Below are 25,464 nucleotides of genomic sequence, written 5' to 3'. Positions count from 1 at the left end.
TCAAGTACCACACAGCAGACAAACAAGTTCATGTTTAAACGTAGAGCTTGCAGCCCCAACTTCAGTCGGGTGAAATTTATTCAAATAGTCTGTTATACATTAACTACATATATGGCATTTATACCAAATTCTCATCCAAGGTTCCAGAAATACATCTTTGTTTTATGACATTAAGAAAACGGGTCATTTCAAAGGACAGGGAGAAGAAACACAACACCCCCTCAAAATATAAAGCAAAACAACAAAAAGGTAGAAAAACAAAACAAACAAACGAAAAAAAAATATCTCTACAAGAACAAGGATATTTTGTTCTTTCAGGCCATAGTCTTTCTCTCAGTAATCAATAGATGTGGACGTCCTGCTCATCGGGTCGCTGTGGTGGCAGAGCACAGCTGATGTCCACCTGTGTCCTCATGCTCCTCCCAGTCATCGTGCCAGCGGGCACCTTCATGGGCACACACACGGCTCCATGGTGCCAACAAGAACCCCACCCTCGACCCATTCCCGCCCCCACTCCCACCCAGTATCCCCACCCAACCCCCAACCCTACCCCATCCTCCTCATCTTCACACTCCATATAGTTACAGCACAAACATTAACACCCTCATAACCCCATCATCACCCATTACTCATTTCCATCCCCTTAAGCCTCTGACTGATGAGCAGCATCAGAGAAGCTCAGAGGCTGTAGATTGTCAAAACCCCCACGATTCGAACCTCCTCCTCCAGTCCCACGGCATCCCTCTCTCACTCAGTAACATGGCTGAAGTGCCAATCAGACTCACAACATTGAAAAAACATGCATGTACACACGCACGCACACACACACACAGCTTCACATGGGTTTCTTGGGTCTGCAACATGGTTTGCAACAAAATGATGCATTAGCGTACAGGCTGGGTTGTCATTCAATGACTCTATATGAAGTTAGGAACACCTTAAATCTGAAGTCGGTTGGGACTGCGTACTGTACATGCAGACGTTAAGTTGACCTTTCTGCATTTGTTATTGCTCTTCCCCTTCGCTACTGAAACACTCAAATATTAATGCGGCCGGCCGGCGTTCCTCTCGTTATAGGCCACGTCCCAGCCAGCATTCTGAGCGGCACCATGCCGCTACTATACTCTTAAGGCAACCAATCAGAACAACACAATGCAAACCAACACACTCCTCTTTCAGTCTTCTTTGGACTCTTGCTAAAGAACCATCATAGTGGGCAAAATGGATTAAGACGATACAATTCAGGGCCACGTATTCTGAATGACCTGGATGTAGATGTTAAATTAGGGCATCTGGACAGGTAATAGGTCCTTTAGAATATATGGCACTGTATTCTGCCCTACAAAGGCAAAGTGCAGTAACTACATATTTTGTCAAAAACTGTGATTGGACTGAAAATGAAAACATAAATGACAATGAAAACACAAGACCTCTTTTATCTTGTGACAAAGCCTTCGTGGTCCAAATGTGTCCACTTTTAGAGATATTGCTATGTCAAATTTGCAGTAACTACAATATCCAACCCAATATCAAGGCTTTGAAGGCATTTTCCTCCGTTTCAATGTTGGCGTAGTTATGGCACTCAGCCTTTGTAGGGCAGTATTGTAGTCTCTGAATCCAGGGTGCCCACCACTGAGAACAACGTATATGACCAAACACCTCAGTTCTAAGGGAAAATGTGAAAGCGATAACATCTCTATCCATTCTCACCAAGAAACCAAAGCTGGCTAGACAAAGCCCAAGATGAAAAAACGACCAACCAACCAAACAAACAAAACTCGACAATCAAAGGAGCACTTTCTAGGAATTCTCCTTCAACAGAGACTGGAAGATGAGGGAAAAAAAAAAACGACAACAAAAAACAAACACATATTGCACTTTTCATATTGGGTCCTGGTGGTTGGAGCCCAACAAGAGGCGTTAAGTCGGCAGAGCCGCTGTGTCATCCATCCCTCCCTAAATATTTCATTTGAAGGGCGCCATGCGCTCTGCCTCCTTCATAGGAATCATTATCAATTTTACATGACGGCTTCTCTTCTCTTCTCTGCTCCACGTCATCTGCAGCTGTGAAGCTTATGCATTTCGGGTTGAGGCATTGGCGGAGCAATTGCACACAGGGCCCCAGGGCAAAACACTTATAGGGCCCCCCACACAGCCAGCCAAGGTCCCAATAGGCCCCCCAGCCACCACCAATACAAGAGTGCCCTGGGCCCAGGGGCAAATGCCCTGCTCGCCCTCCCTATGACTCTGCCACTGGGTTGAGGATAGTAGGGGGGTGAGCAGGGGAGCCAACCTGCCGTGCACCAGCTTGGCTAATCACAACAGCTCTGTGTTCATTTGGCTTGCAAATCAGACTTTATATCACCGTAAAACCAAATGACATATGGTCCTATACTGTATATCAATGCTTCATGACTGCATTGCACTGTTGTCATCCCAATGCTGATACACTTCAGCAAGCCATTAGAACGGCAGACTCCATGACACTGGTAATATGTTTCAACGTCTTCAGATAGTTAAGACTATGTTAGAACATAAAATATGAAACCATTAAAAAAATACTGCACATTTAATTCACAACTGCCCATCTCTCCTGTTTAGTAAGCCAGTAAGAGAACTAAGAGAGAGAGAGAGAGACAGACAGACAGACAGACAGACAGACAGACAGAGAGAGAGACAGAGACAGAGAGAGAGAGAGAGAGAGAGAGAGAGAGAGAGAGAGAGAGAGAGAGAGAGAGAGAGAGCAAAGGTTACATCCTTATACTATGCTGCCCTTCCTTGCTTCACACTAGTACTACTCCAAACTTAGACCTGCGGAGACCAGATTGTATACTGGGGGTAAAAGGCCCCAACCTGAAATTCACAAGGTAAATTAAAAAAAAAATCATCCAAACACCTCTCTGACTCAACTGATCAGCATACCAACTACTCAGTGAAGTTATCCGTGTTGTGAAGCAAAGATGCTGCCATTTTTTTTCTTTTCCTCTGCAGGGACTGACAACTCTCTTTCACCACTCTCATCTATATTAACATTAACATAGATCAGTAACTACTGCAGCTGTACACATTATAAGTAAAAACGTTGTGCATTTCCTTCACAACACTGACCGTTTGGGCCACAACAGATCAGGCAAAAAGGGTTAACTTGTTGGATCAGACAGAAATATAAAATAAGAGTCTATGGCATCTTCTCAAACGGGTGCACAGGTTTGTTGTTCGTCTTTGTCTCCTTCACTCCATATAGAAAGATACACGTCCTATGAGGCTCCCTCTCCGTTCAACAAGTCTGACAGTCGGACAAAGATGCATCCGTCTATGCACTGCCGCCTTGTGGACACAGGAGGGAATTACAATTTAGAGAATGCGTTTCAGACGAACCGACCAACAGACAGAGAGACCGACAGATCGACGGACGGATGGACATACCCTCTTATAGAAATGCTATGACGCATCCAAAAAGGCAAAAGGGATAAACTTCTACAGGGGAGAGAAAAAACAATTGAAGCAGACGATCCGTGCGAGTTTTTCCTTTCATCAGCTTGAGTGTTCCTCAGCGTCTCCAACTCTGGAGCTCACTGGTCAAGGCTTCTGCAATACCCACCCCACCCCCACACAAACAATTTCCCATCCCACTCATCCCCATCACATGGGTCTCCTCCCTCCAGTGAACTTTGACGCAGCCACGTCTTCTCCTTGTAGTGACACAGAAACAAACACTGACTAAATATACTGTATATATCACACATGTACAGAGTCTTGCAGGGGGAGGGGGGTGTCCTGTTTAAAATCTCTCCCAAACCCCCGAGGTCATCCATCACCGGTCACCTCCCACCCAAACCCTTCTCCTCATCCTCCTCCTCCTCCTCCCCCTTTTTCTCCTCCTACTTTTCTTCTTCCCGTTCATGCTCTCCTCCAAGCCTTTACGAGGAGTTCTCTGACGACTCGGCTGCTTTGGAGGGGGTCTCGTCAGAGGGCGTTTCGCTCGAGATGCCCGTGTCTCCATTCTCGGCCCCGCCATCGCTCACTGACATCTTCTCCAGGGCAGCTGTGTGAACATGCAGATTGAGAGACAGAGACAGAGAGACAGAGACACAGAAAGACAGAGAATCTGTTATTGGAACAGTGCATAGAGGTAATAAAAAAGAGAGGACTTATGATAAGTCCTTCACTCAAAAAAGTCATTTCCACAATGGTACTTTGAGATGACTATCTGCGTTTTTGGCATGCAAGAGAAAACACTGTCTTGACCCAACAGCTTCGCCTGCAATAAATTTGATATCATATTGGTCAGGTCATTCGTTTCCATGGTGACACATGCCTACTAGAGAATATTCCAGCACACCTACGATAGTGGTATTACTATGACTGAAGAGGAATCAGCAATTACCAATGTCGCAATAGAGAAAGTTTTTTCTACTTTAAAAAGTATGTTCTCAAAATATTCGAATGCATTTTATTATTGGAAATGTGTGAATTAATGCCAAAAAAAAAATGGTGCTTTAAGCCAGGCTCAAACTACACGACTAGCGATTGTGTGTCCGATTTTGGTGTCGGGGTGCACCGCACACTAGAAGAGAATCGCAACTGTCAATCTTGTCGCTGCTCGCAGCCACCTAGACAATGCCCGACGTTCTATTTCCAGTCGCAAATATCAAACACTGTTTGATTTCTACGATTTGCGATCGGCGACTCTTTGAGCTGCCAAAGTTCTATCTTAGAACGTCGCTCACGACTAGGAGATCTTCCCCGACAATCGCTTGCGATGGTCTTGGGGGGTAACGTTCCAGCGATTGTCGTAAGGGGGGTTTTCAGCCGAGAATCGGCGCGATAGTCGTGTAGTTTGAGCCAGGCTTAAGTCATTTTGCAACAAAACTCCTCAAATATAGTAATATGGTAATGATACAGCAGAGGCACCAGGACCAATCTATTACCAATGCCAGTGTAGAGAGGGGTTGTTGTGACTAGCTGTGTTGTAGTTGTTGTTGCTCCAGGCTTCTGTCTCCTCTATTCATACTTTTCAACTATAGCAGGGGTGTCAAACTCATTTTGGTCCGGGGGCCGCATACAACCCATGTGGACCTCAAGCGGGCCGCATTAGTAACATCATCGCAAAAAAAAAAAAAAACGTAAAGCAGAGGATTAGTGTTCAGTACTATCACGTTTTAAGTGTGTTGAATATGTAGAAAGCAATGCAATACTGATAATCCTATGCAAAATTTCCTTGACTTCATTCATTCATTGGCAACCGTCAATTAATTAAATATGGGACAGTTCATTTTGGCAGGGGGTCAGGGGGTGTACCCCCAGAAATTTTTTTATTTCTTATATGTAATTTCCTGCATTTTCACGCATTCTAACATCCCGTTTCCAGTTTGAGCTTAATAGGAACCAATACAAATCCTATTATATTTATTATTTAATTACAACCAATACCAATACAATACGAATAAGAAGTATTAACATTTTATCTCTATATATGAGGTCTATAATATATGAGCTTTATGAAATGCCTGTTACAGTACAAATTCACTATTTATAATAGAAGTGTGATGTGCACTTTACTACATATATACAGTGTAACAGAGGGACCATTGGGTTAATGTCATGCAGGTTTCGATTTTGCCCCGAGGGCCGTAATTGCGCATTTCGGTTATTTCATTAAAAAAAAATAAAAAATATATATATTTTTTTTTTTTACATCCTGGCCGGATGGAACCCTCCCGGCCCGCGGGCCGTATGTTTGACACCCCTGAACTATAGCATCCCAACCCAGCAGCATGTTATTGTAGTGTGTAGTGTACCTTGTAATGGGTAATGTAGTGTAGTAGTGTACCTTGTAGAGAGGGGTTGTGAGCAGCTGTGTTGTTGTTGTTGTTACTGGCTCCCCTAACTAAGTGGTATGTTAGTGTAGTGTAGTAGTTAGTCTGTAGTGTGTAGTGTAGCAGTGTAGTATGTAGTGTGCAGTGTAGTAGTGTGTAGTGTACCTTGTAGAGATGATTGTGACTAGCTGTGTTGTTGTGGTTGTTGTTCCTGGCTCCTGTCTCCTCTATTCATATTACTAAGTAGTAGTGGTGTGCATTGGCACTGCCCTCAAGATTCGATTACGATTCGGGAGGTAGCGATTCGATTCAATTCAATTCTACAATGCATTGCTATATGCATTACATTTCTACTGAAAGCAAAGCAAATGCTTCGTCAGTCATGATGAGGCAATACAAGTAGTCAGATACTGAGCAGGGCTTTTTCTGAACAGGGAAATAGGGGCGCTCCACCCTCATACCTCCGTGGGTGCGCCCTCATACTTTGTTTTTAAATATATATACATGCCATGCAACCTGCCATGATGCTCCCTCATGCCAAAAAATCCTAGAAAAAGCCCTGCTGAGCAACATTTTATTGGCTGTTTTCTGTATTAGTCTTGCACATTTCAATGCTTTTAAGTGCTTTTATTTAATTTAACATTCATTTGCTCCTGAAATATTCATGGAAGTAATTGAAACTTAAAAAAATTGCCGCACCGATTATGGAACTTGCTGCATCGAATTGAATTGTCCATGGCCCGCATTGCATTGCCAAATCGATTATTGTTGACACCACTACTAAGCAGCATGTTAGTGTAGTGTGCAGTGTAGTAGTGTACCTTGTAGAGAGGGGTTGTGAGCAGCTGTGTTGTAGTTGTTGTTGTTACTCCGTGCCCCGGTCTCCTCCATTCATACTATTCAACTATAGCATCCCAACTTAGCAGCATGCCACTGTAGTTAGTGTAGTAGTGTGTAGTGTACCTTGTAGAGAGGGGTTGTTGTGACTAGCTGTGTTGTAGTTGTTGTTGCTCCAGGCTTCTGTCTCCTCTATTCATACTTTTCAACTATAGCATCTCAACCCAGCAGCATGTTAGTGTAGTGTGTAGTGTACCTTGTAATGGGTAATGTAGTGTAGTGTGTAGTAGTGTACCTTGTAGAGAGGGGTTGTGTAGTGTAGTGTACCTTGTGATGTGTAGTGTAGTGTAGTGTAGTGTGTAGTAGTGTACCTTGTAGAGAGGGGTAGTGTAGTGTAGTGTAGTGTAGTAGTGTAGTAGAGTGTAGTGTACCTTGTAGAGAGGGGTAGTGTAGTGTAGTGTAGTGTAGTGTAGTGTAGTAGTGTGGTAGTATGTAGTGTGCAGTAGTGTACCTTGTAGAGAGGGGTTGTGTAGTGTAGTGTAGTAGTGTAGTAGAGTGTAGTGTACCTTGTAATGTGTACTGTTGTGTAGTGTAGTAGTGTGGTAGTGTGTGTACCTTGTAGAGAGGGGTTGTGTAGTGTAGTGTAGTGTAGTAGTGTGGTAGTATGTAGTGTGCAGTAGTGTACCTTGTAGAGAGGGGTTGTGAGCAGCTGTGTAATGTAGTGTAGTGTAATGTAGTGTGTAGTAGTGTACCTTGTAGAGAGGGGTAGTGTAGTGTAGTGTAGTAGTGTAGTAGTATGTAGTGTAGTAGTGTACCTTGTAGAGAGGGGTTGTGTAGTGTAGTGTAGTAGTGTAGTAGTGTGGTAGTGTGCAGTAGTGTGCAGTAGTGTGCAGTAGTGTACCTTGTAGAGAGGGGTTGTGTAGTGTAGTGTAGTAGTGTAGTAGAGTGTAGTGTAGTGTACCGTGTAGTGTAGGGGTTGTGAGTAGCTGTAGTAGTGTAGTAGTGTGGTAGTGTGTGTACCTTGTAGAGAGGGGTTGTGTAGTGTAGTGTAGTGTAGTGTAGTGTAGTAGTGTGGTAGTATGTAGTGTGCAGTAGTGTGCAGTAGTGTACCTTGTAGAGAGGGGTTGTGTAGTGTAGTGTAGTGTAGTGTAGTGTAGTAGTGTACCTTGTAGAGAGGGGTTGTGAGCAGCTGTGTAGTATGTAGTGTGTAGTAGTGTACCTTGTAGAGAGGGGTTGTGTAGTGTAGTGTAGTGTGTAGTAGTGTACCTTGTAATGTGTAGTGTAGTGTACCTTGTGATGTGTAGTGTAGTGTAGTGTAGTGTAGTGTAGTGTAGTGTAGTGTAGTAGAGTGGTAGTATGTAGTGTACCTTGTAGAGAGGGGTAGTGTAGTCTAGTGTAGTGTGTAGTAGTGTACCTTGTAATGTGTACTGTAGTGTAGTGTAGTGCGCAGTAGTGTACCTTGTAGAGGGGGGTTGCGTAGTGTAGTGTAGTAGTATGTAGTGTGGTAGTGTGTGTACCTTGTAGAGAGGGCTTGTGAGCAGCTGTGTTGTTGTTGTTGCTGCGTGCTCCGGTCTCCTCCAGCTCGTCCAGGTAGAGGCGGTAGCGGTGGCCGCTCTCGTCCTCGTACTCCACGTTCTCGTCATCAGAGTCCACCTCCGGCGCCACATACACCACCTCAAACTCTATCTCCCCTCTCTAAACACACACACACGCGCACACACACACACACACACACACACACACACACACACACACACACACACACACACACACACACACACACACACACACACACACACACACACACACACACACACACACACACACACACACACACACACACACACACACACACACACACACGCACACACAGAGGTTCAATTACGTCTCTCTCAGCTTCCAAGGGTAACAGTCCTGTTTCATATATATTGCGTCAAAGGTAGCGAATGGGAGAGGTAGAGAAGGTAGAGTATACATTTTAGTTGATCACTGTGTGCGTGTGTGTGTGTGTGTGTGTGTGTGTGTGTGCGTGTGTGTGTGTGTGTGTTCATGTCTGACCTGCTGTGAGAGTATGGTGACGGCCTCCTTGTGTGTGTGTGTGTGTGTGTGTGTGTGTGTGTGTGTGTGTGTGTGTGTGTGTGACCTGCTGTGACAGTATGGTGACGGCCTCCTTGTGTGTGTGTGTGTGTGTGTGTGCGCTCATATCTGACCTGCTGTGAGAGTATGGTGACGGCCTCCTTGTGTGTGTGTGTGTGTGTGTGTGTGTGTGTGTGTGTGTGTGTGTGTGTGTGTGTGTGTGTGTGTGTGCGCTCATGTCTGACCTGCTGTGAGAGTATGGTGACGGCCTCCTTGTGTGTGTGTCTGTGTGTGTGTGTGTGTGTGTGTGTGTGTGTGTGTGTGTGTGTGTGCGCTCATGTCTGACCTGCTGTGAGAGTATGGTGACGGCCTCCTTGTGTGTGTGTGTGTGTGTGTGTGTGTGTGTGTGTGTGTGTGTGTGTGTGTGTGTGTGTGTGTGTGTGTGTGTGTGTGTGTGTGTGTGTGTGTGTGTGTGTGTGTGTGTGTGCATGTCTGACCTGCTGTGAGAGTATGGTGACGGCCTCCTTGTGTTTGGCGTCTCTGAGGTTGATGCTGTTGACAGCCAGGATGGCGTCCCCCACGTGCAGCCCACCGCAGCGCTCGGCAGGCTGGGCAGGGTGGATCTCCGAAATCAGGATGGGCACGCCATGCTCTTTACCCCCCTACACACACACACACACGCACACGCACACGCACACACACACACACACACACACACGCACACACACACACACACACAGTTAATCGTCTGTGACATACATTTTTATAACTCAATTTGCGGTATAATTAAGTAATAGAATTAACATGCTAACATTGCAGCCCTAGTTAATACAGCCTGGCTATGCAACCATGTTTTTTGGCGATAACTGGAAAAATATTCATGCTGTTGCTTTCTACTTCTTATGGTGACATCCAAGCATGAACGTATAATTACTGACTGAATATTTACGAGCTATGATTTATAGGGTTGTAAGGATACACTCAGCTCATGATTCGGTTTGTATCGCGATTGTTGACCTACAATTCGATACACCCTATGATTTTTAAAATGTATCTCTACTGAAGTTTGGAAACACTATCACATCAAATCACAAGGTTGTTTTCTTGAGTAATGGGTAATAAAAAACTATGAAAGGCCATATGACAATACTGCTTTCTTGAATCACAATTCAGTATCGTGACTCTGTGCAGCACGATTTCTTGGGTCTATGACAATATCGTTATACAGTATATCACAGAAAGCCAAATCAACCCGTCACAGTTTAGCAGATTTTTGAGTATATCTTTTCATAGGAAAGCATTACAGAAATTTCACTTTGACACAATGATTAGTGACCTTTTAACAACATATTTAAACGGTTAAATTTCTTGTTCATTCAGAAAGAAATAAAATGAAGCCATTTTTGTGCGACCATGTACTCACAAAAGTGAGTACACCCCAGATTAAAATCCGGTAGAGAAGGGGCTATGTTGGCTCGAATCGTCTCGAAATGAAAAGGGATGACAAGGGAGGTCATCAGTGTGCGTTTCAACCTTTCTTTGCATTGAACTTTTACATTTTGAGTCTGCATCTGGCTTAAATAGATTGGTGTGAGATTTGAATGCAATCCTATGGAGAATATCATGATCTGCTTCAGTAGTCACAGTGCATGTTGACATGCATGTTTCTTTTAGGTGTATTTCAGATTGCCAATGTTGACAGCATTCATGCATCCCCAAACCATGTCAGTCCCACTACCATGCTTGGCTTATGAGAGGATACACCTTTTTTGTAAAACTCACTTGTTTACCACCACACATGCTTGACACTATCTAAAGCAAATTTGTTTATCTTGGTCTCAAGAGAGATGAACAGACCAAGGATATGGATCACTGGAACCATGTCGTGTGATCTGAAGAGACCAAGATAAACAAATTTGCTTTAGATGGTGTCAAGCATGTGTGGTGGTAAACAAGTGAGTTTTACAAAAAAGGTGTATCCTCTCATAAGCCAAGCATGGTAGTGGGGCTGACATGGTTTGGGGATGCATGAATGCTGTCAACATTGGCAATCTGAAATACACCTAAAAGAAACATGCATGTCAACATGCACTGTGACTACTGAAGCAGATCATGATATTCTCCATAGGATTGCATTCAAATCTCACACCAATCTATTTAAGCCAGATGCAGACTCAAAATTTAAAAGTTCAATGCAAAGAAAGGTTGAAACGCACTCTGATGACCTCCCTTGTCATCCCTTTTCATTTCGTTTCATTTCGAGACGATTCGAGCCAACATAGCCCCTTCTCTACCGGATTTTGTCTTCCGGACGTGGCGCACGTAGCTGCAGCGACTCCTTACTCTCCCAACTCGCAGTGTTTATTTGTGTTATAATGTGTCATTCGAAATGTCTATCGTCGGAAACTATGTCGGAACGCATGTACAGTCGGCAACAGCTGTTGCAGATAAGAATGGACAACTTAAGCGATGTATTGGATATACCAACAGAGACACTGGAGGAACTGGGGATACTACGGCGGCATACATCGGACCCGTCTGCTTCACCTACATGGAGACGGCGAAAGAGGTGCTCCAGAATTAGGAAGAGAGGCAAACGAGGTGGCGTCGAAACACGGCTTGCAGCCAACCCAACTCGTCCAGCAATACCATCAATTCTCTTGGCAAACGTAAGATCTATGGACAACAATATGGATGACATACGGCCACTCAGATCAGGGAAACCTCAAAACTGTGAGGAACTGCTGTGTGACCGTGTTTACAGAATCATGGCTGAACGACGGCATACCCGACTCGGCTTTACAACTGGAGCAACTTACGTGCCACCGAGCGGACAGAGCCCTTGCAGAGAAAAAACGAGGGGGAGGAATATGTGTTTACACACATGATGCTTGGTGCAAAAATGCTACGGTGGTACAGAGACACTGCTCTCCACCAGTGGAGTTCATGATCATCAAGTGCAGACCCTTCTATTTACCAAGAGAAATATCCGCCATTCTACTGGTCGCAGTTTACCTCGCTCCTAGCAACACCAACAGCGTCAGAAGCGAGGCACTGAACGAGCTGCATCGGGGAATCAGTGAACAACAAGATGCACACCCAGATGCCTTCACAGTGGTCATGGGAGATTTCAACCACGGAAATCTCAAAACAGTACTTCCAAAATTTCACCAACATGTTAACTTTCCAACAAGAGGACAAAACACCCTGGACTTTGTTTATACCCCAAAACAAGGAGCATACAAGGCAAAGCCCATCCCCCACATCGGACTATCAGACCACCTAACGATTCTGCTACTGCCAGCCTACAGACAAAAGGTAAAACTCACCAAACCAGCTCTGAAGGAGGTGAGAAAATGGCCAGAGGGAGCCGTGTCACGACTACAAGACTGCTTTGAAACCACAGATTGGGACATGTTCAAAACAGCTGCCACCCACAGCAACCACATTGACATTGAGGAGTACACAGACACCGTGACCTCCTACATCACAAAATGCATTGATGATGTTACAGAAATAAAACGCATCACCACCAGGGCCAACCAGAATCCATGGTTCACAGGAGACATTCACAGACTGCTGAGGGCCAGAGACAAAGCCTTCAGAGCAGGAGACGTAGCTGGCCTAAAAGCAGCAAGGGCAAACCTGTCCCAGGGCATCAGGAAAGCAAAAAAGGTATTATAGGACAAAATAACAACACACTTCAAAGCCAGCAGAGATGCACAGAGCCTGTGGCAGGGCATACAGGCCATCACGGACTATAAGCCCGCACCACGAAGCTGTGACAACAACACCTCTCTGCTAAACGACCTGAACAGTTTCTTTGCCCGTTTTGAAGCACAAAATGACACTCATCCACAGAAAACTCCCCCTCCCCCCCATGATCAACCCCTGTACCTGTCCTCTGCCAGTGTGAAGAGGACACTGGCCACCATCAACCCACGCAAAGCAGCTGGCCCAGACAACATACCTGGCCGAGTGTTGAAGGATTGTGCAGAAGAGCTGAAGGATGTCTTCACAGACATCTTTAACATCTCTCTGGAGCAAGCAGTCATCCCATCACTTTTCAAAGCTGCTACCATCATACCCGTGCCGAAGAAATCATCACCATCATGCTTCAATGACTACCGTCCTGTAGCACTGACGCCCATAATCATGAAGTGCTTCGAACGGCTAGTCCTGTCACACATCAAAGCCACCCTACCCCCCACCCTGGACCCCTACCAGTTCGCATACCGAGCCAAGCGATCCACGGAGGATGCAATCTGCTCTGCCCTCCATCCAGCCCTCACCCACTTGGACAATAAAGACTCATATGTGAGAATGTGCTGTTCATTGTCATCAGTTCAGAACATTCAAGAGCCTTGTACCACAACTACTCATCAGAAAACTGGATAAACTAGGTTTCAGCACCTCCCTCTGCAACTGGCTGCTGGACTTCCTGATGCAGAGACCACAAGCAGTACGGGTAGGGAATAACACCTCAAGCACCCTGACCCTGAGCACGGGGGCTCCGCAAGGTTGTGTTCTCAGCCCCCTGCTGTTCACGCTGCTGACACATGACTGCACAACGACCCACAGCACAAACAATTTAGTGAAGTTGGCCCCTGATGTTACAACACTGGTGGGCCTCATCATTCAGGGCGATCAGACCAACTACAGGGAATATGTAAACCTGCTGGCCAGATGGTGCAAAGACAACAACCTCCTGCTGAATGTCAACAAGACCAAGGAGATTGTTGTCAACTTTCAGAGGGTCCAAAAACAACTGCCACCACTGACCATCGACGGTGATGCTGTGGAGAGAGTGAGCAGCACCAAGTTCCTTGGAGTGCACATCAGCGACGACCTCTCTTGGACCACCAACACTACATCACTGGCGAAGAAGGCCCATCAGCGTCTCTACTTCTTGCGCAAACTAAAGAAGGCAAGTGCTACACCCTCCATCATGACAACATTCTACAGAGGAACCATAGAGAGCGTCGTGTCCAGCTGCATCACAGTGTGGGGAGGAAGCTGCACGGAGAAAAACATGAACACAGCGAAGAAGATCATTGGAGTACCACTCCCCTCCCTGCAGGACATTTACACCGCACGCCTCACCTGAAAAGCACTGATGATCATCAAAGACACAAGCCACCCTGCACACAAACTGTTCAGCCTCCTGCCCTCTGGAAAGAGGTACAGGTGCCTCCGTTCCCGTACCACCAGGCTTGCAAGCAGCACGATGCATCAAGCAATCAAGATACTGAACACTCAACCCACTCTCCCTTCACTGTCAGCCTCTAGCCAGCCAGGCCACTGACAACGCCCCCCCCCCTCATCCCCACCACCACTCAGTCTGCGACTGAACATTCCACCTGCACTACTACATCTGTGACTGAACTTTCAACCTGCACTAACTCAAAACATGCACACACACACACACACACACACACACACACACACACACACACACACACACACACACACACACACACACACACACACACACACACACACACACACACACACACACACACACACACACACACACACACACACACAAGCACACTGCACTTTCTGCACAAAACCCAAACATACACACACTGACACACAACTCATACTCACACACATACACACACACACACACACACACATACACAGGTACACACACACAGACGCACACCGCACTTTCTACCTGCACTAAACACACACACACACACACACACACACACACACACACACACACACACACACACACACACACACACACACACACACACACACACACACACACACACACACACACACACACTGCTGCTGGTGTATTTAATAAAACCTTTTTTAATTATTTATTTTCTTCAAATGCTACTATTACTATGTCAGAACGCTATAAAGGACTTTTAGAAAAAGCACAACAAAATACCTCCTCTTAATGTATGTTCTCTACAAGTCTTCTGTTGTCCAGTCTTGCACTTTAAATGTCTGTATGAGCAATGTCTACGTCCATACTGTCTATGTCCATGTATGAGTACTGTCTATGTCTATACTGTCTATGTCCTTACCTAGATTAGTCTATGTCTGCATGGGAGAGCAAGAAACGCAATTTCAAATTCTTTGTATGACCAGTGCATGTAAAGAAATTGACAATAAACTTGACTTGACTTGACTTGACTTGACTTGATTTTGAACAGGGGTGTACTCACTTTTGTGAGTACATGTTCAAACATTAAGGGTTGTAATCATGCTTTTGAAAGAGTAAACACAGAAATTTAAGCTGGTAATAAATATCTTGTTAAAAGCCAGTCACTAAGCAATGAGTGACAAAAAAAGGTTTTGTGTAATGCCTTCATATGAAAAGATATACTCAAAATTCTGCAAAACTGTGAGGGGTGTATTCACTTTCGTGATATACTGTAGCCCTTACGATTAATCTCACCAATTTTAAGTGGAAAAAACCCCTAACTCGGGTGGATAAGGATATTATGCAGGTTTGCTGTTTTGGAAGTGTTTACCTTTTTATCAGTACATCTTGAGGAGATTCAATCGCCAATATGAAAGCGTAGTATTCTGCTGGGGTATGTAAACTTTAATATGAGCCCATAACCATCTTCCTTGCATCTTAAATATACCCTCAATTGACTCCAAAACCTTCACTGGTCTTGAATACTTAAAACCATGTCAATTATCCCTTTGTGGATATGAATCGCTTTCTCTTGAAGCGTGTGGTGGGTAAAAAGGATGTGCTGAGCCTTGTACAGTGAGATGGAACATTATAGAACAAGGACATTAAAAGTTATTCTTCAAGGTGTTCGATTTCCTGTTGAACCAGACCCTGAAATCCACCTGCAATTCACTACTTCCCCATTTCACTCCTTTTTCACTCTCATTTATTCCAGCTAAAACATGCCACAAGTCAGCAGGCAGACACTATTGGTTTAAGAAGCAAATTTATTCCAAGTCTGTTTCAAGAACTCTATTAAAACAGTGGGGGAATAAATGTACTTTCTTGATTCAATAGCTTCTGGCTACTAATTTGTGTAGTTAAACTTTATTAATCCCTAAGGGAGATGAAGGAATTTTCTCACCACCCTTTGCAGCCAACTGCCAAAATCCCAGATTAGTTAATAATAAAAAAAAAACCGACACAAAAAAAACGTATCAGGTCTTTTCGTCGAATGAATTGGTGAGAGGGGACCATTCGAACAAAACGTTGGACCATTAGTATAAGGCTGGGGATCTTTAGTCGAGGATGGTCCGTCTACCGCAAAAGCCAACGAAAGGTCCTTAAAATTGAACTAAAGATCCTTAGGTTTCAACTAAAGGTCCCTTCAGTCTGCCTATATTAGAAATGTAAATCAGCTTTTTTAATGCTCATTTTAACGGGTTTTCTTCAGCCTGCCTATATTAGAAATGTAAATCAGCTTTTTTAATGCTCATTTTAAGGGTTTTGTTTATTTAAATATGTAAATCAGCTGTTAAGTTTTGTTTTTTTGTTGATTTAAACATGTAAATCTATAAATAAAATGTACTTACTCATTTTAACTGGTAGGGCTATGTTGTTGTTTTTTTTAACGTTTCCGTCGTTACATTTTTTGACAATTTACGTTTACGCCCTTAAATTTTTTGACAAAATATCTAGACAATATTTGAGAAGCTTTTTTTTTCACGTCGTTACATTTTTTGACAATTTACGTTTACGCCCTTACATTTTTTGACAATTATCTAGACAATATTTGAGAAGCTTTTTTTTCACTTTTACGCCGTTACTTTACTCCCATCTGCGGGCAGAGAGGCGGGACCAAGCACAGCCTGCTCGCTTTGAATCAAAGCAGGGCGGTTTAATGTGTCAAGAAGTAGGCTATTGACCCTTGTGCTCGCTTTGAATCAGAGCAGCGCGCGTCTAGGCTGTAGACTATAGTGCATCTAGAAGTAGGCTATTGACCATTGAGCACATTGTCATGCAGCGAGTTTTCTGACTTTCCGTTAACTTTTTAGATGCGAAGCACCAGCAACAAGAGAAAGCTGTCTCCCGACACTTTGATGTTTCTGATTCTGAACGACAACAAATAGTTCGCGCATGAGCCAGAAAACAATATAGGTCCTAACAGTGTTGAAAACATTACAGAACCCATGCACCTGTGTTAAGCCCATGGCTACAGTAGAGAGAGAGAGAGAGAGAGAGAGAGAGAGAGAGAGGTTAAATCGCTACGTTAACACTGCACAGGAGCGCGTTCTCTCTCCGCCGCGTAAAGGTCTTTGCATGAACAAATGCAATGGTAATTGAATAATAGTTTGCCAGTATTGCAGGGTGTATTAAACCCAGTGTACGTTGGGGTGCAAGGGAGAGCAAGGAAGAGAGCAGCATCTGTGATTAACCGCTTCGAAATGTGTGCGTAAAACCTGCTGTTAACCAGTGGGTTTTGTGAAGTTTGAAGTGTACCGCATTAAAAAAAAGCTTTGTTTGATGTCGTGTTTGTATTTTACTTTGACGTTGCCTATAGTCCTCAGTTTATGGGTATTTTCAGTTGACCCCCTACACGTTTTATTTCTGTCATGTAGGGTATTGTAAATAAATCGACCGTATTTTTTTATCATTTTGATTTCGGACTTAATTTAGCCCTTCAATCACCCCTCTCCAATTGCAAACTTTACCCTGATAGAAGAGCATTCGCTACCCTGCACACTCGTTAAGCACTTATTGTCTGACTGATTTTGGCTGCTGCGAATAAGGTAGGTCTATCTTATAAAAAAAAGGGTCTGTCGTCGTTTTGGCTGAAGGTTGACACCACGAACCAGATGACAATTGCAGTCTTGCCGCGGTTCTTGGACAGTGCGCTCTCTTTCCGATTCAGATTGCTTCTTCTGAGAAGGCAACTGGCTACCGCAGGAGAGGGGAAAGGTGGCAATATTATCCACAAGCTTGTTGGATAAATTGTGTTTAGCCTATCACAGATGAGGTTCTGGAATATTTTGTAGTGCATGGAACATTGACAAGGAAAGGTAGCTATTATATCCTCGTGAATAGGTCTTCGACTTTTCAAAATGCATCCTCTCAACATTCAACATGTAAATGGGTTATTATGTAGTCCAACGCTATCCTGGCAGGAGAATCATTCGTTACAAATACTGCATACACACTCAGCAATTGTGTCTGTTGGTTTTTGCCCTCCAGGTCTTCATAAAAGCATCTACCACCGCTGTGATAATTTGACTACACACCGCTGAACAGTTAACAGTTTTTTAGGCTACTGTATTGACAATTGCAGTCATGCCGCTTGTCTTGAACTGTCTCTTCCCGTTCCATATCGTGACAGCCAGATGAGAAGCGCAAAGGTGGGGGCTATCCGCGATCGCGGAGGAAAGGTGTCAATATCCATAGCCTAACCCTTGAACTGTGGAGCAATTGCATATTGTTTAGGTTCTTGAATACTTGGAATTAGCATGGAATTAATTTTCCATTAATAAGGAAACGTGTAAGATTTATCCTCAATCCTACCCGATAATGTTTTGTCATAGGCCTAATGTTAATGCCCTCCCCAACACACATCCACAGTACAATATTGCGACACGCTTGGCACAATGATAGGCCTACTAAATGAGTTCAATGTTCTTGCAACACTTTTCCCAAGAAAAGTCGGTTTTCATTTCGAGATTCCAGAGCAAATCAGTTGGTACTGCGCGCTGCTCGCTTGCTGGACAATAAACGTTGAACTGAACCGTGTTGTGTGCGTGTGTGGCTATGTGTGTAGGCTACCATCGCATGTCCATGATCGTCCGTGCTCTTATCATGCAAATGACATGTCATGCAGGCAAGGCGTCCGTTTGATTTCAAAAGTGCTGGCCCGGACAATTACCATAAACCCGAGTAAGGTTTGAAAAGTGCTGGGTACAAGGCTACTTCCGATTTGAGGTTTCATGATAAATAGCCTAATACGCATTGGTGTATTGACGCATAATGTGGCCATATTAAAAATTAAAAGCCATCTGCGCTGTCTTGTTTATTTCTGATATCCTGCGCTGAAGTCATCTTTATCATACATATTATTAATGCAACGGTAACTGAGTGGTTAACCCATCATAACTACATGTAGCCTTGCATAATGGTGCACGTCAATTTGTTGTCATAACTTCGCTCTGTCCCTTTTGATTTCCTCAAGCAATTCATCCCTTTTGTCATTGTCCCTGTTGCAGAGACTGTTTCCTGCAGTGTTTCTCAACCTTTTTTTTAGGCAAGACACCCTTTCAATTAATGAAAAATTAAGGCACCCCAAACCAACAAGCCGTAACATGGCATCGCATCCGATAACACACAAGCTTAGAAAAGTAACACATTTGGAGACGTCACACGACCTAGGTTCGAAGTTGCAGCTGACTGGGGCTACCTATATTTACTTTAGGCTATTGTGCGTAGATAGCAGATGAAATATTCCACTGACCAGCATTAACTTATCAATTTAGTCAAATATCTATTATATCATTCTACATAATTTATTCATCAGCCGTTTCCAGGGCACCCCTGAAGGGTTAAAGTATTCGCTAATGGGCATGAAGTCTTGTCATGCAAATGACCTGCCGTGTTCAGGGGAAGTCATCCACCCAAAGGCAACCCTTTCAACAAAGCCACGCAGAGTGGACAGTTGAATGCTGCTTGAAATAAGTCCATAATGAATAAAATATTACGCGCAACGTCTACAAGAGAAGTAATGGTTATTATTACCGTTGCGCGTAAAGATGAGGAAGAGATGGATGGATGCTGTCCTATGGAAGGGGCCGTCAAACAGTCTACACGACATCTTCATTAAAGTCGTTAAAAAAGTACTTGTCAACAAAATCATGCCCCCGGAAAAATAAATAAAGTGCTTGCATTGACACGCTGTTGTTTTAATTTCGCATTTCTTTCATGTCCACTTAGTATGCTTTATCCAATTAGCCATGGATGCAGGATCATTCACTGGACTGGACACTATTGTAAGAGGTGAAATAGACCACGATTCAGGAACGACAGACAACAGGAGTAAAGGTTATGGTAGTTTTATTTTTACAATTTCATAAAATACAATTAGGAGGGAAAAACCCCACAATATCCATGCAGCCAGCAGCGTCTGTAAACTGCTATCGTCTTTGAATAAATGAATCACAATCTGGAGACACTCGGACGATAGTAGCCTACAAAAGTTAAGTTAAGTTACACACTCAGTCACTGCTGCCGGACGTTGGCTCGTCGATTACTTAATTCAACTATAACACGCGCAATAGCCTACCCAAATGCAACTTACCTACAGTTCCCAAAGCGGCCGGCCGCACGCAATGGATACCTACTGCCTACGTCCCGGCACGACAGCTTGTAGACAGTTCAGCAGCCCCTGCCCCACCCCAGCGCTTAGCGCACAAGTCTACACTATTGTCCAAGTGTTGTTATTTCAAGAAAGCAAACTGTCACTGTCCGCCGGCCGCTGTCGTGACATCTTTCATTAACACTAGTATTGTTTTAACAAGTGAGGAGTCCGTTGATAGTTTCCTTAAGGGTGAAGTAGCCTGCTCTTTAGGCTAGCGTTGCCTCCTCCAGCCAACCATTCGGCGCACAGTGTTCAGACTGTAGCAGGATGATAGGCTAATGATGATGGTCAGGGCGCACATCAGTGCTTGGGTTGTCTATACTTTTATCTGGAATACTGTCGCCGATCAGATAGAAATGACCCTGTTATGAACCCGAGTTTAGTAGATATCGCGCAGTGAATGAGGCAGCCTGCAAACAGTTTGAAGCGCAATGTGGCTGTAACACGTTAGAAAGTAGCCAAACTCTGTTACTTGTTATGAGCGTAATGGTGGGGTGGCGTCCGGCCAATGTCATATCCTAAGCGTATCGCTCGGTGCGTAATTCCAAGAGCAGTATAATGAAAAGGAAGAAAAGGAAGATGATGGGCTAGACCCGAAATGTTTGTCCCCTGTCTGTCGGTTTTATTTACTTTTTTTCGGCTTTGTTTACAGTTACAGTAGTTTTTGATTCTGCATTCAGCTCCAGTGTGCGACTCCTTTCTTTCTTTTTAAATTATGAGCGTTCCACGAACTATCTTTCTTTGCACACGCTATAAAATGGCAATAAACCTGTTACTATAAACTACTGGTTAACTTTGTATGCTTTCTAATGTTGGTAAAGGCGGGATAAGCGGGATAATGTATTGTCCACACGTGACTACGGAAAATATATTTCCTTCCAAGCGGAATAACAGCACTCCGCCTTCGGCATCGGGGGTGTTATTCGCCCATAGGAAAATATTTTCTTATAGTCACGTGTGGACAATAAATTATCTCTTACCTTTACATTACTGTTGTAGGCCTACATTTTAAAACATTTCGTTGATATTGTAGCGGTGCAACCGACTGTAGTTTTAAGTTATGAGATGGGCGCCAGTAAGGCAGCAATAAGATTGCCGTTACCTTTCCAAAATGAATACAAATCAGTGATCAACACATTAGAAATAACTCAGATCATCACAACGAATATCTTTTCTTATTTTTAGTAGTGCATTTTTGCAAAATCCTTGTTTGCAGACTTGTGCGCTTGGTCTCAATTTGGAACAGCTCACATCAATGTCTGGCTTTAGCGATTCTTGCGAATGGTGATCTTCTCGGCACACTTCATGGTTCCCTCTCTCTTGCTCTCTCGGCTTGCTTCCTGACAGTCTCACCCGCCATTTGAAATTAACCCCATTTTATAGGCTGCACATGTAGTGCACAGGGGGTAACGCTGCTATCTCACTCCGGAGGAGGCAGAGGCAGTCCGTTACGATATAGTATATTTATAAAATAGGCTATAAAATAGGCCTAATGATAAAAAAGCAGCCTGAACTAAAAAAAATAAAAAAATAAAAAAAAAATAGAGACGCACGCACACACTTTCTACATGGTTCGATTTTTGTTTTCATTGCATTGTGGTGGTAGGCACACAAGTTTGATAAAATATAAAAAATAATAGGCTAATAAAATAGGCAGACTACACTAAACGTCTGCCCAGTTACACGAAAGGTCTGCATGGGTTGAACGTAACGTCCTTAGGTCTTCTACGAAAGATCCGCAGGTACTGCACGAAACGCCCCATGCCTTCTACGAATGGTCCAACGTTTTGTTCGAATGGTCCCCTCTCAGCAATTCATTAGACGAATCGTCTCGAATTCACAAAAAAACAACTTTAGAATAATGTCTGTAAAAGAAACGGCCACTATGACTACTATTGTTGCTGTTGTTGCTATGATTAGGACAATTGAGGTTGAGAAAGATGGTGATCTGCTGTTGAGGATGGTCTTACCGTGATGGATATGCCGAGACCTTCGTGGTCTTCTTTGGCCAAGACGACTTTGCGGATGGGACCAACGCCCTGGGTCTTCTTCAGCGAATCATGTTCCTGAAATACACAGTTCTCATATCATTCTATACCCCTTGTTACGAGTACCTCTTACCCAAGTTACCAAAGTTACGAATACCCAAGTTACAAGCTGCCTCTTCATTTTTTTTTATGATCTTTTGTTGTTGTCTTTTTCGACTTTATTTGATTGGACAGTGTGAGAGGTGGACAGGAAGCGAATTGGGAGAGAGACGGGGAGGGGTCGGCAAAGGACCCGGTCCGGGAATCGAACCCAGGTCAGCCGCATGGTAGACGAGTGCCCTACCGGTTGGCCACGGCAGGGCCTAAATACACAGTTCTCATATCATTACACACCCCAAGTGAGAGTACACACTGCCTCTTCAATACAGCACAGTAAAACAACATCATGAATCTCAACACATTATGCATGGTGCCATAAGTATTTTTCTGGGCCTTTTCTGCCTTTATTATGATAGGATAGTGAAGTTGTGACAGGAAATTAGCGGGAGGAGAGAGAGACGGGGAGGGTTCGGCAAAAGACCTCGGGCCGGAATCAAACCTGGGTTGCCGGTGTAGCCGTCAAGTGCCCAGCCGATTAAGCCACGGCTGGGCCAATGCATGGTGCCATAATGACATGTCGTGAACATTGTTCTCGTCTAGGTTCATAAACCGCTTTGTTTTAAATGGCAAGTGTAATCTGTATTCTGTGAATTCTGCAAAACTATAAAAGCTGCCTGTCCCATTAATTAACTACAATACTGACCTTTGGTCTTAGTCAGTGTTTGTTTTGTAGCCAACGGCAACAGTGTGAAAGTGTTCTTCATCAGGTGCAATAAATATCTGGGTGACAGATAGTTGCTTTTGTGTCCTACGGACCTTCTTAAGGTCATTATGGAAAATGACGCCCACACCGTGTGCCGTCTGTTGTGTGCTTTGTTGTGGATTCCTTGATGGAGGTTTGCAAACTCTTTCATGAATACCCATTACTCATCATGAAAGTTCACAATCTAATTTCTCTCTTCTGTCTAAATAACTAAACCAAATATTTGTTATTTGCAAATATTTTGTTCTTTGGGTGGAACTTCCTCCTGTCCACTCCTGTTACTTGGGGCTCCTCGTCTCGGTGTCGTTGCATCTCCGTGGAGAAAAGAACTAAGTTTCATCGCTGTGTGAGCCTGAACAGAGCAACTTTTGGGGGACCTTTTCCTCATTCCACATCCTGATTGCATATGGGATTATGACCTTTGAATTGTGCTTGGCGAGATATTAGTAAAACTTCAATCTGTCGTCAGGCCTTGAATCACACTTGCCTGCTTGTGACCTCATGATGACGTCACCGACGACAGAAAATTAATTCAATATCTTGCAAAAGCACAATTCAAATGTCATTTCCTCATTTGCAATCGGTATGGCGAATGAAGAACAGTCCCCCAAAAATTGTTGTGGCTAGGCTGACAGCACGGGAAACTTAATGGTTTTCTCCACGGAGGTGGGGCATCAGCAAAATGCAAGGCAACAAGCACAAGTGGAGGAGGACACAAGTCCGCATATTGGAATGCACCCTTTCTGTGTTATGGGTGATTGTTAGGTGTCCGTGAGCAGCTTCTTGGAGGCATCACACCCCCAATGACACCCACATACTTTACATACAGTATTGTTCTATATCGTTCCTCCTGACCGCCAGAGGCGGTGCTTACAGCATTGGATATCCATTGCACGTCAGTGCAGGTCGAGTATTTAGTAACAACATTCACTTGTGACCTGGGTGACATCACCCGGTGACCCCGAGGTCGGGGTCAAAAGAGCGGTGCACCCAGGGAATGTCCTCTTGGCAAAATTTCTCGTGTACACTCCGAGTGACAGCCAAGCTCTGGCGGTCATCCGGAACTCATAGAACCGTGGTTATATACATAACCTCCGTTTTGTGTGTGATGATGGCCGTTTGCTTACGTGTCCTACGGGCGAGGCGAGCGGCTTCTTAGGGTCGTTGCGCCCCCTGCAGGCGCGGATGACTGTCTTGTGGCGGTGCAGGTGGATCTCGGCCTCCAGCTGGTTCCACAGCTTGTCGTGCGCCGGCCCCTTCATGTCTCTGCCCAGCAGCTGGATCTGCTGCACCCTGCACATTCAAAATAACACACCGCATTCATCAGGGAATTTCAAAAGTTAGAGAATGCAGTAGCACATTAGTAGCACAGGTGCTGTACCAAACAAAAGATCACTGAGAGGAAAATGTAGGTCTGCAACACTATTTGATGCTCCCAGACAAAGTTTAATGGCATCAAACAAAAGATCACTGAGAGGAAAATATCGGTCTGCAACACTATTCGATGCTCCCAGAGAAAGTTTAATGGCACCATAATGCACTGAAAACGAATGGGATGTTATGTCTGGTGAATTAGAATGCCCATAACCACCAAATTACCTAAACGTGGCATGAAAATCTACGGGTATATTGAAGAGTGAAGTGTGGGTCACCAGACCAAACAAACAAAAACAGCTGAGAGCAAAGCATCAAGGATATCTGGGCTTCCATAACTCCCATACAATGCCCTGCCATTGACTTCAATGTTAAATGCAGCATTCCAGTTACAGCTTATAACCAAGTTTTGAACATTGAAATGTAATGTAGAAGGTACCAAATGCCAACAGTATTGATGTTAATGGCTAAAAAAGAAAGACATTTGGATTACAACACTACAAAACTGTTTTGCGTAATAATTTGGAACAGAGCATTTTGGGAATTTTAGGTTTTTTATTATTTTAAAAAATACCGTTATCATTGGAAGGTTCATTCAAAAACATTTCAATTGTACTCTAATGGTTGATGACATGAAAATTATGACGACTGTCATACATATTGATTATTTGGGGAAATGTCATTTGCGTAATAATGTGGAATGCGGTGTAAGAAGCTTTCAACAGTCATGTCAATAACTACGACGCGCAGATCCCATTACTGCGAGTACACCATGAAACTGCAGTAGGGAACGTGAGGGAAGGGAAGTGTTCCCGACTGCGGTGAACGCGGCCATGCGGAGTGAGAGGGTGCAGCAGAGTGGAGACTGGCAGGGCAACTTGGCTACTTTACTTCCTGGGTTAAGCATCACACTCATGTTAGCTGCAACCTGACGCAAACATAGCGAAGCACCTACAGTACATCAGACATAGCATGATTTCCATTTTTTGTAAATTGGGCAAATGTGTTCTCGGTGGTAATATGTATATATATATATATATATATATATATATATATATATATATATATATATATATATGTATATATATATGTAAAACATCAATGTATTTTAATTTAAAACAAATCTCACTGTCTTCTTGTGCAGCAGCAAAACACGAACACTACAATCTATACAACAAATCTATACC

At 43.9% G+C, this 25,464-nt stretch overlaps 1 protein-coding gene across 3 annotated transcripts in view; it reads right to left on the bottom strand.

The window, feature by feature from the left end:
- Window positions 1-552: 552 nt before the first annotated feature.
- Window positions 553-25,464, bottom strand: part of gopc (golgi-associated PDZ and coiled-coil motif containing) — a 37,032-nt gene continuing 12,120 nt past the window's right edge. For 2 of the 3 annotated variants that reach the window (XM_063223212.1, XM_063223214.1), the window contains 6 exons: window positions 24,031-24,196; window positions 22,024-22,119; window positions 9,230-9,394; window positions 8,214-8,351; window positions 5,834-5,876; window positions 553-4,045 (listed from right to left, as the gene is read on the bottom strand). In XM_063223212.1, the coding sequence (XP_063079282.1) occupies window positions 3,921-4,045; window positions 5,834-5,876; window positions 8,214-8,351; window positions 9,230-9,394; window positions 22,024-22,119; window positions 24,031-24,196 (733 nt within the window). In that variant the 3' untranslated portion in view covers window positions 553-3,920. Of the gene's footprint in view, window positions 4,046-5,833; window positions 5,877-8,173; window positions 8,352-9,229; window positions 9,395-22,023; window positions 22,120-24,030; window positions 24,197-25,464 lie in introns of all 3 variants that reach the window. The other variant, XM_063223213.1, reaches the window with a different exon arrangement.

Source organism: Engraulis encrasicolus, chromosome 18 (assembly GCF_034702125.1).
Source record: "Engraulis encrasicolus isolate BLACKSEA-1 chromosome 18, IST_EnEncr_1.0, whole genome shotgun sequence".
In the NCBI taxonomy this organism is placed as follows: domain Eukaryota; kingdom Metazoa; phylum Chordata; class Actinopteri; order Clupeiformes; family Engraulidae; genus Engraulis; species Engraulis encrasicolus.
The sequence above is the reverse complement of the archived record's forward strand: the minus strand, read 5'-3'. Positions and strand labels throughout refer to the sequence as shown.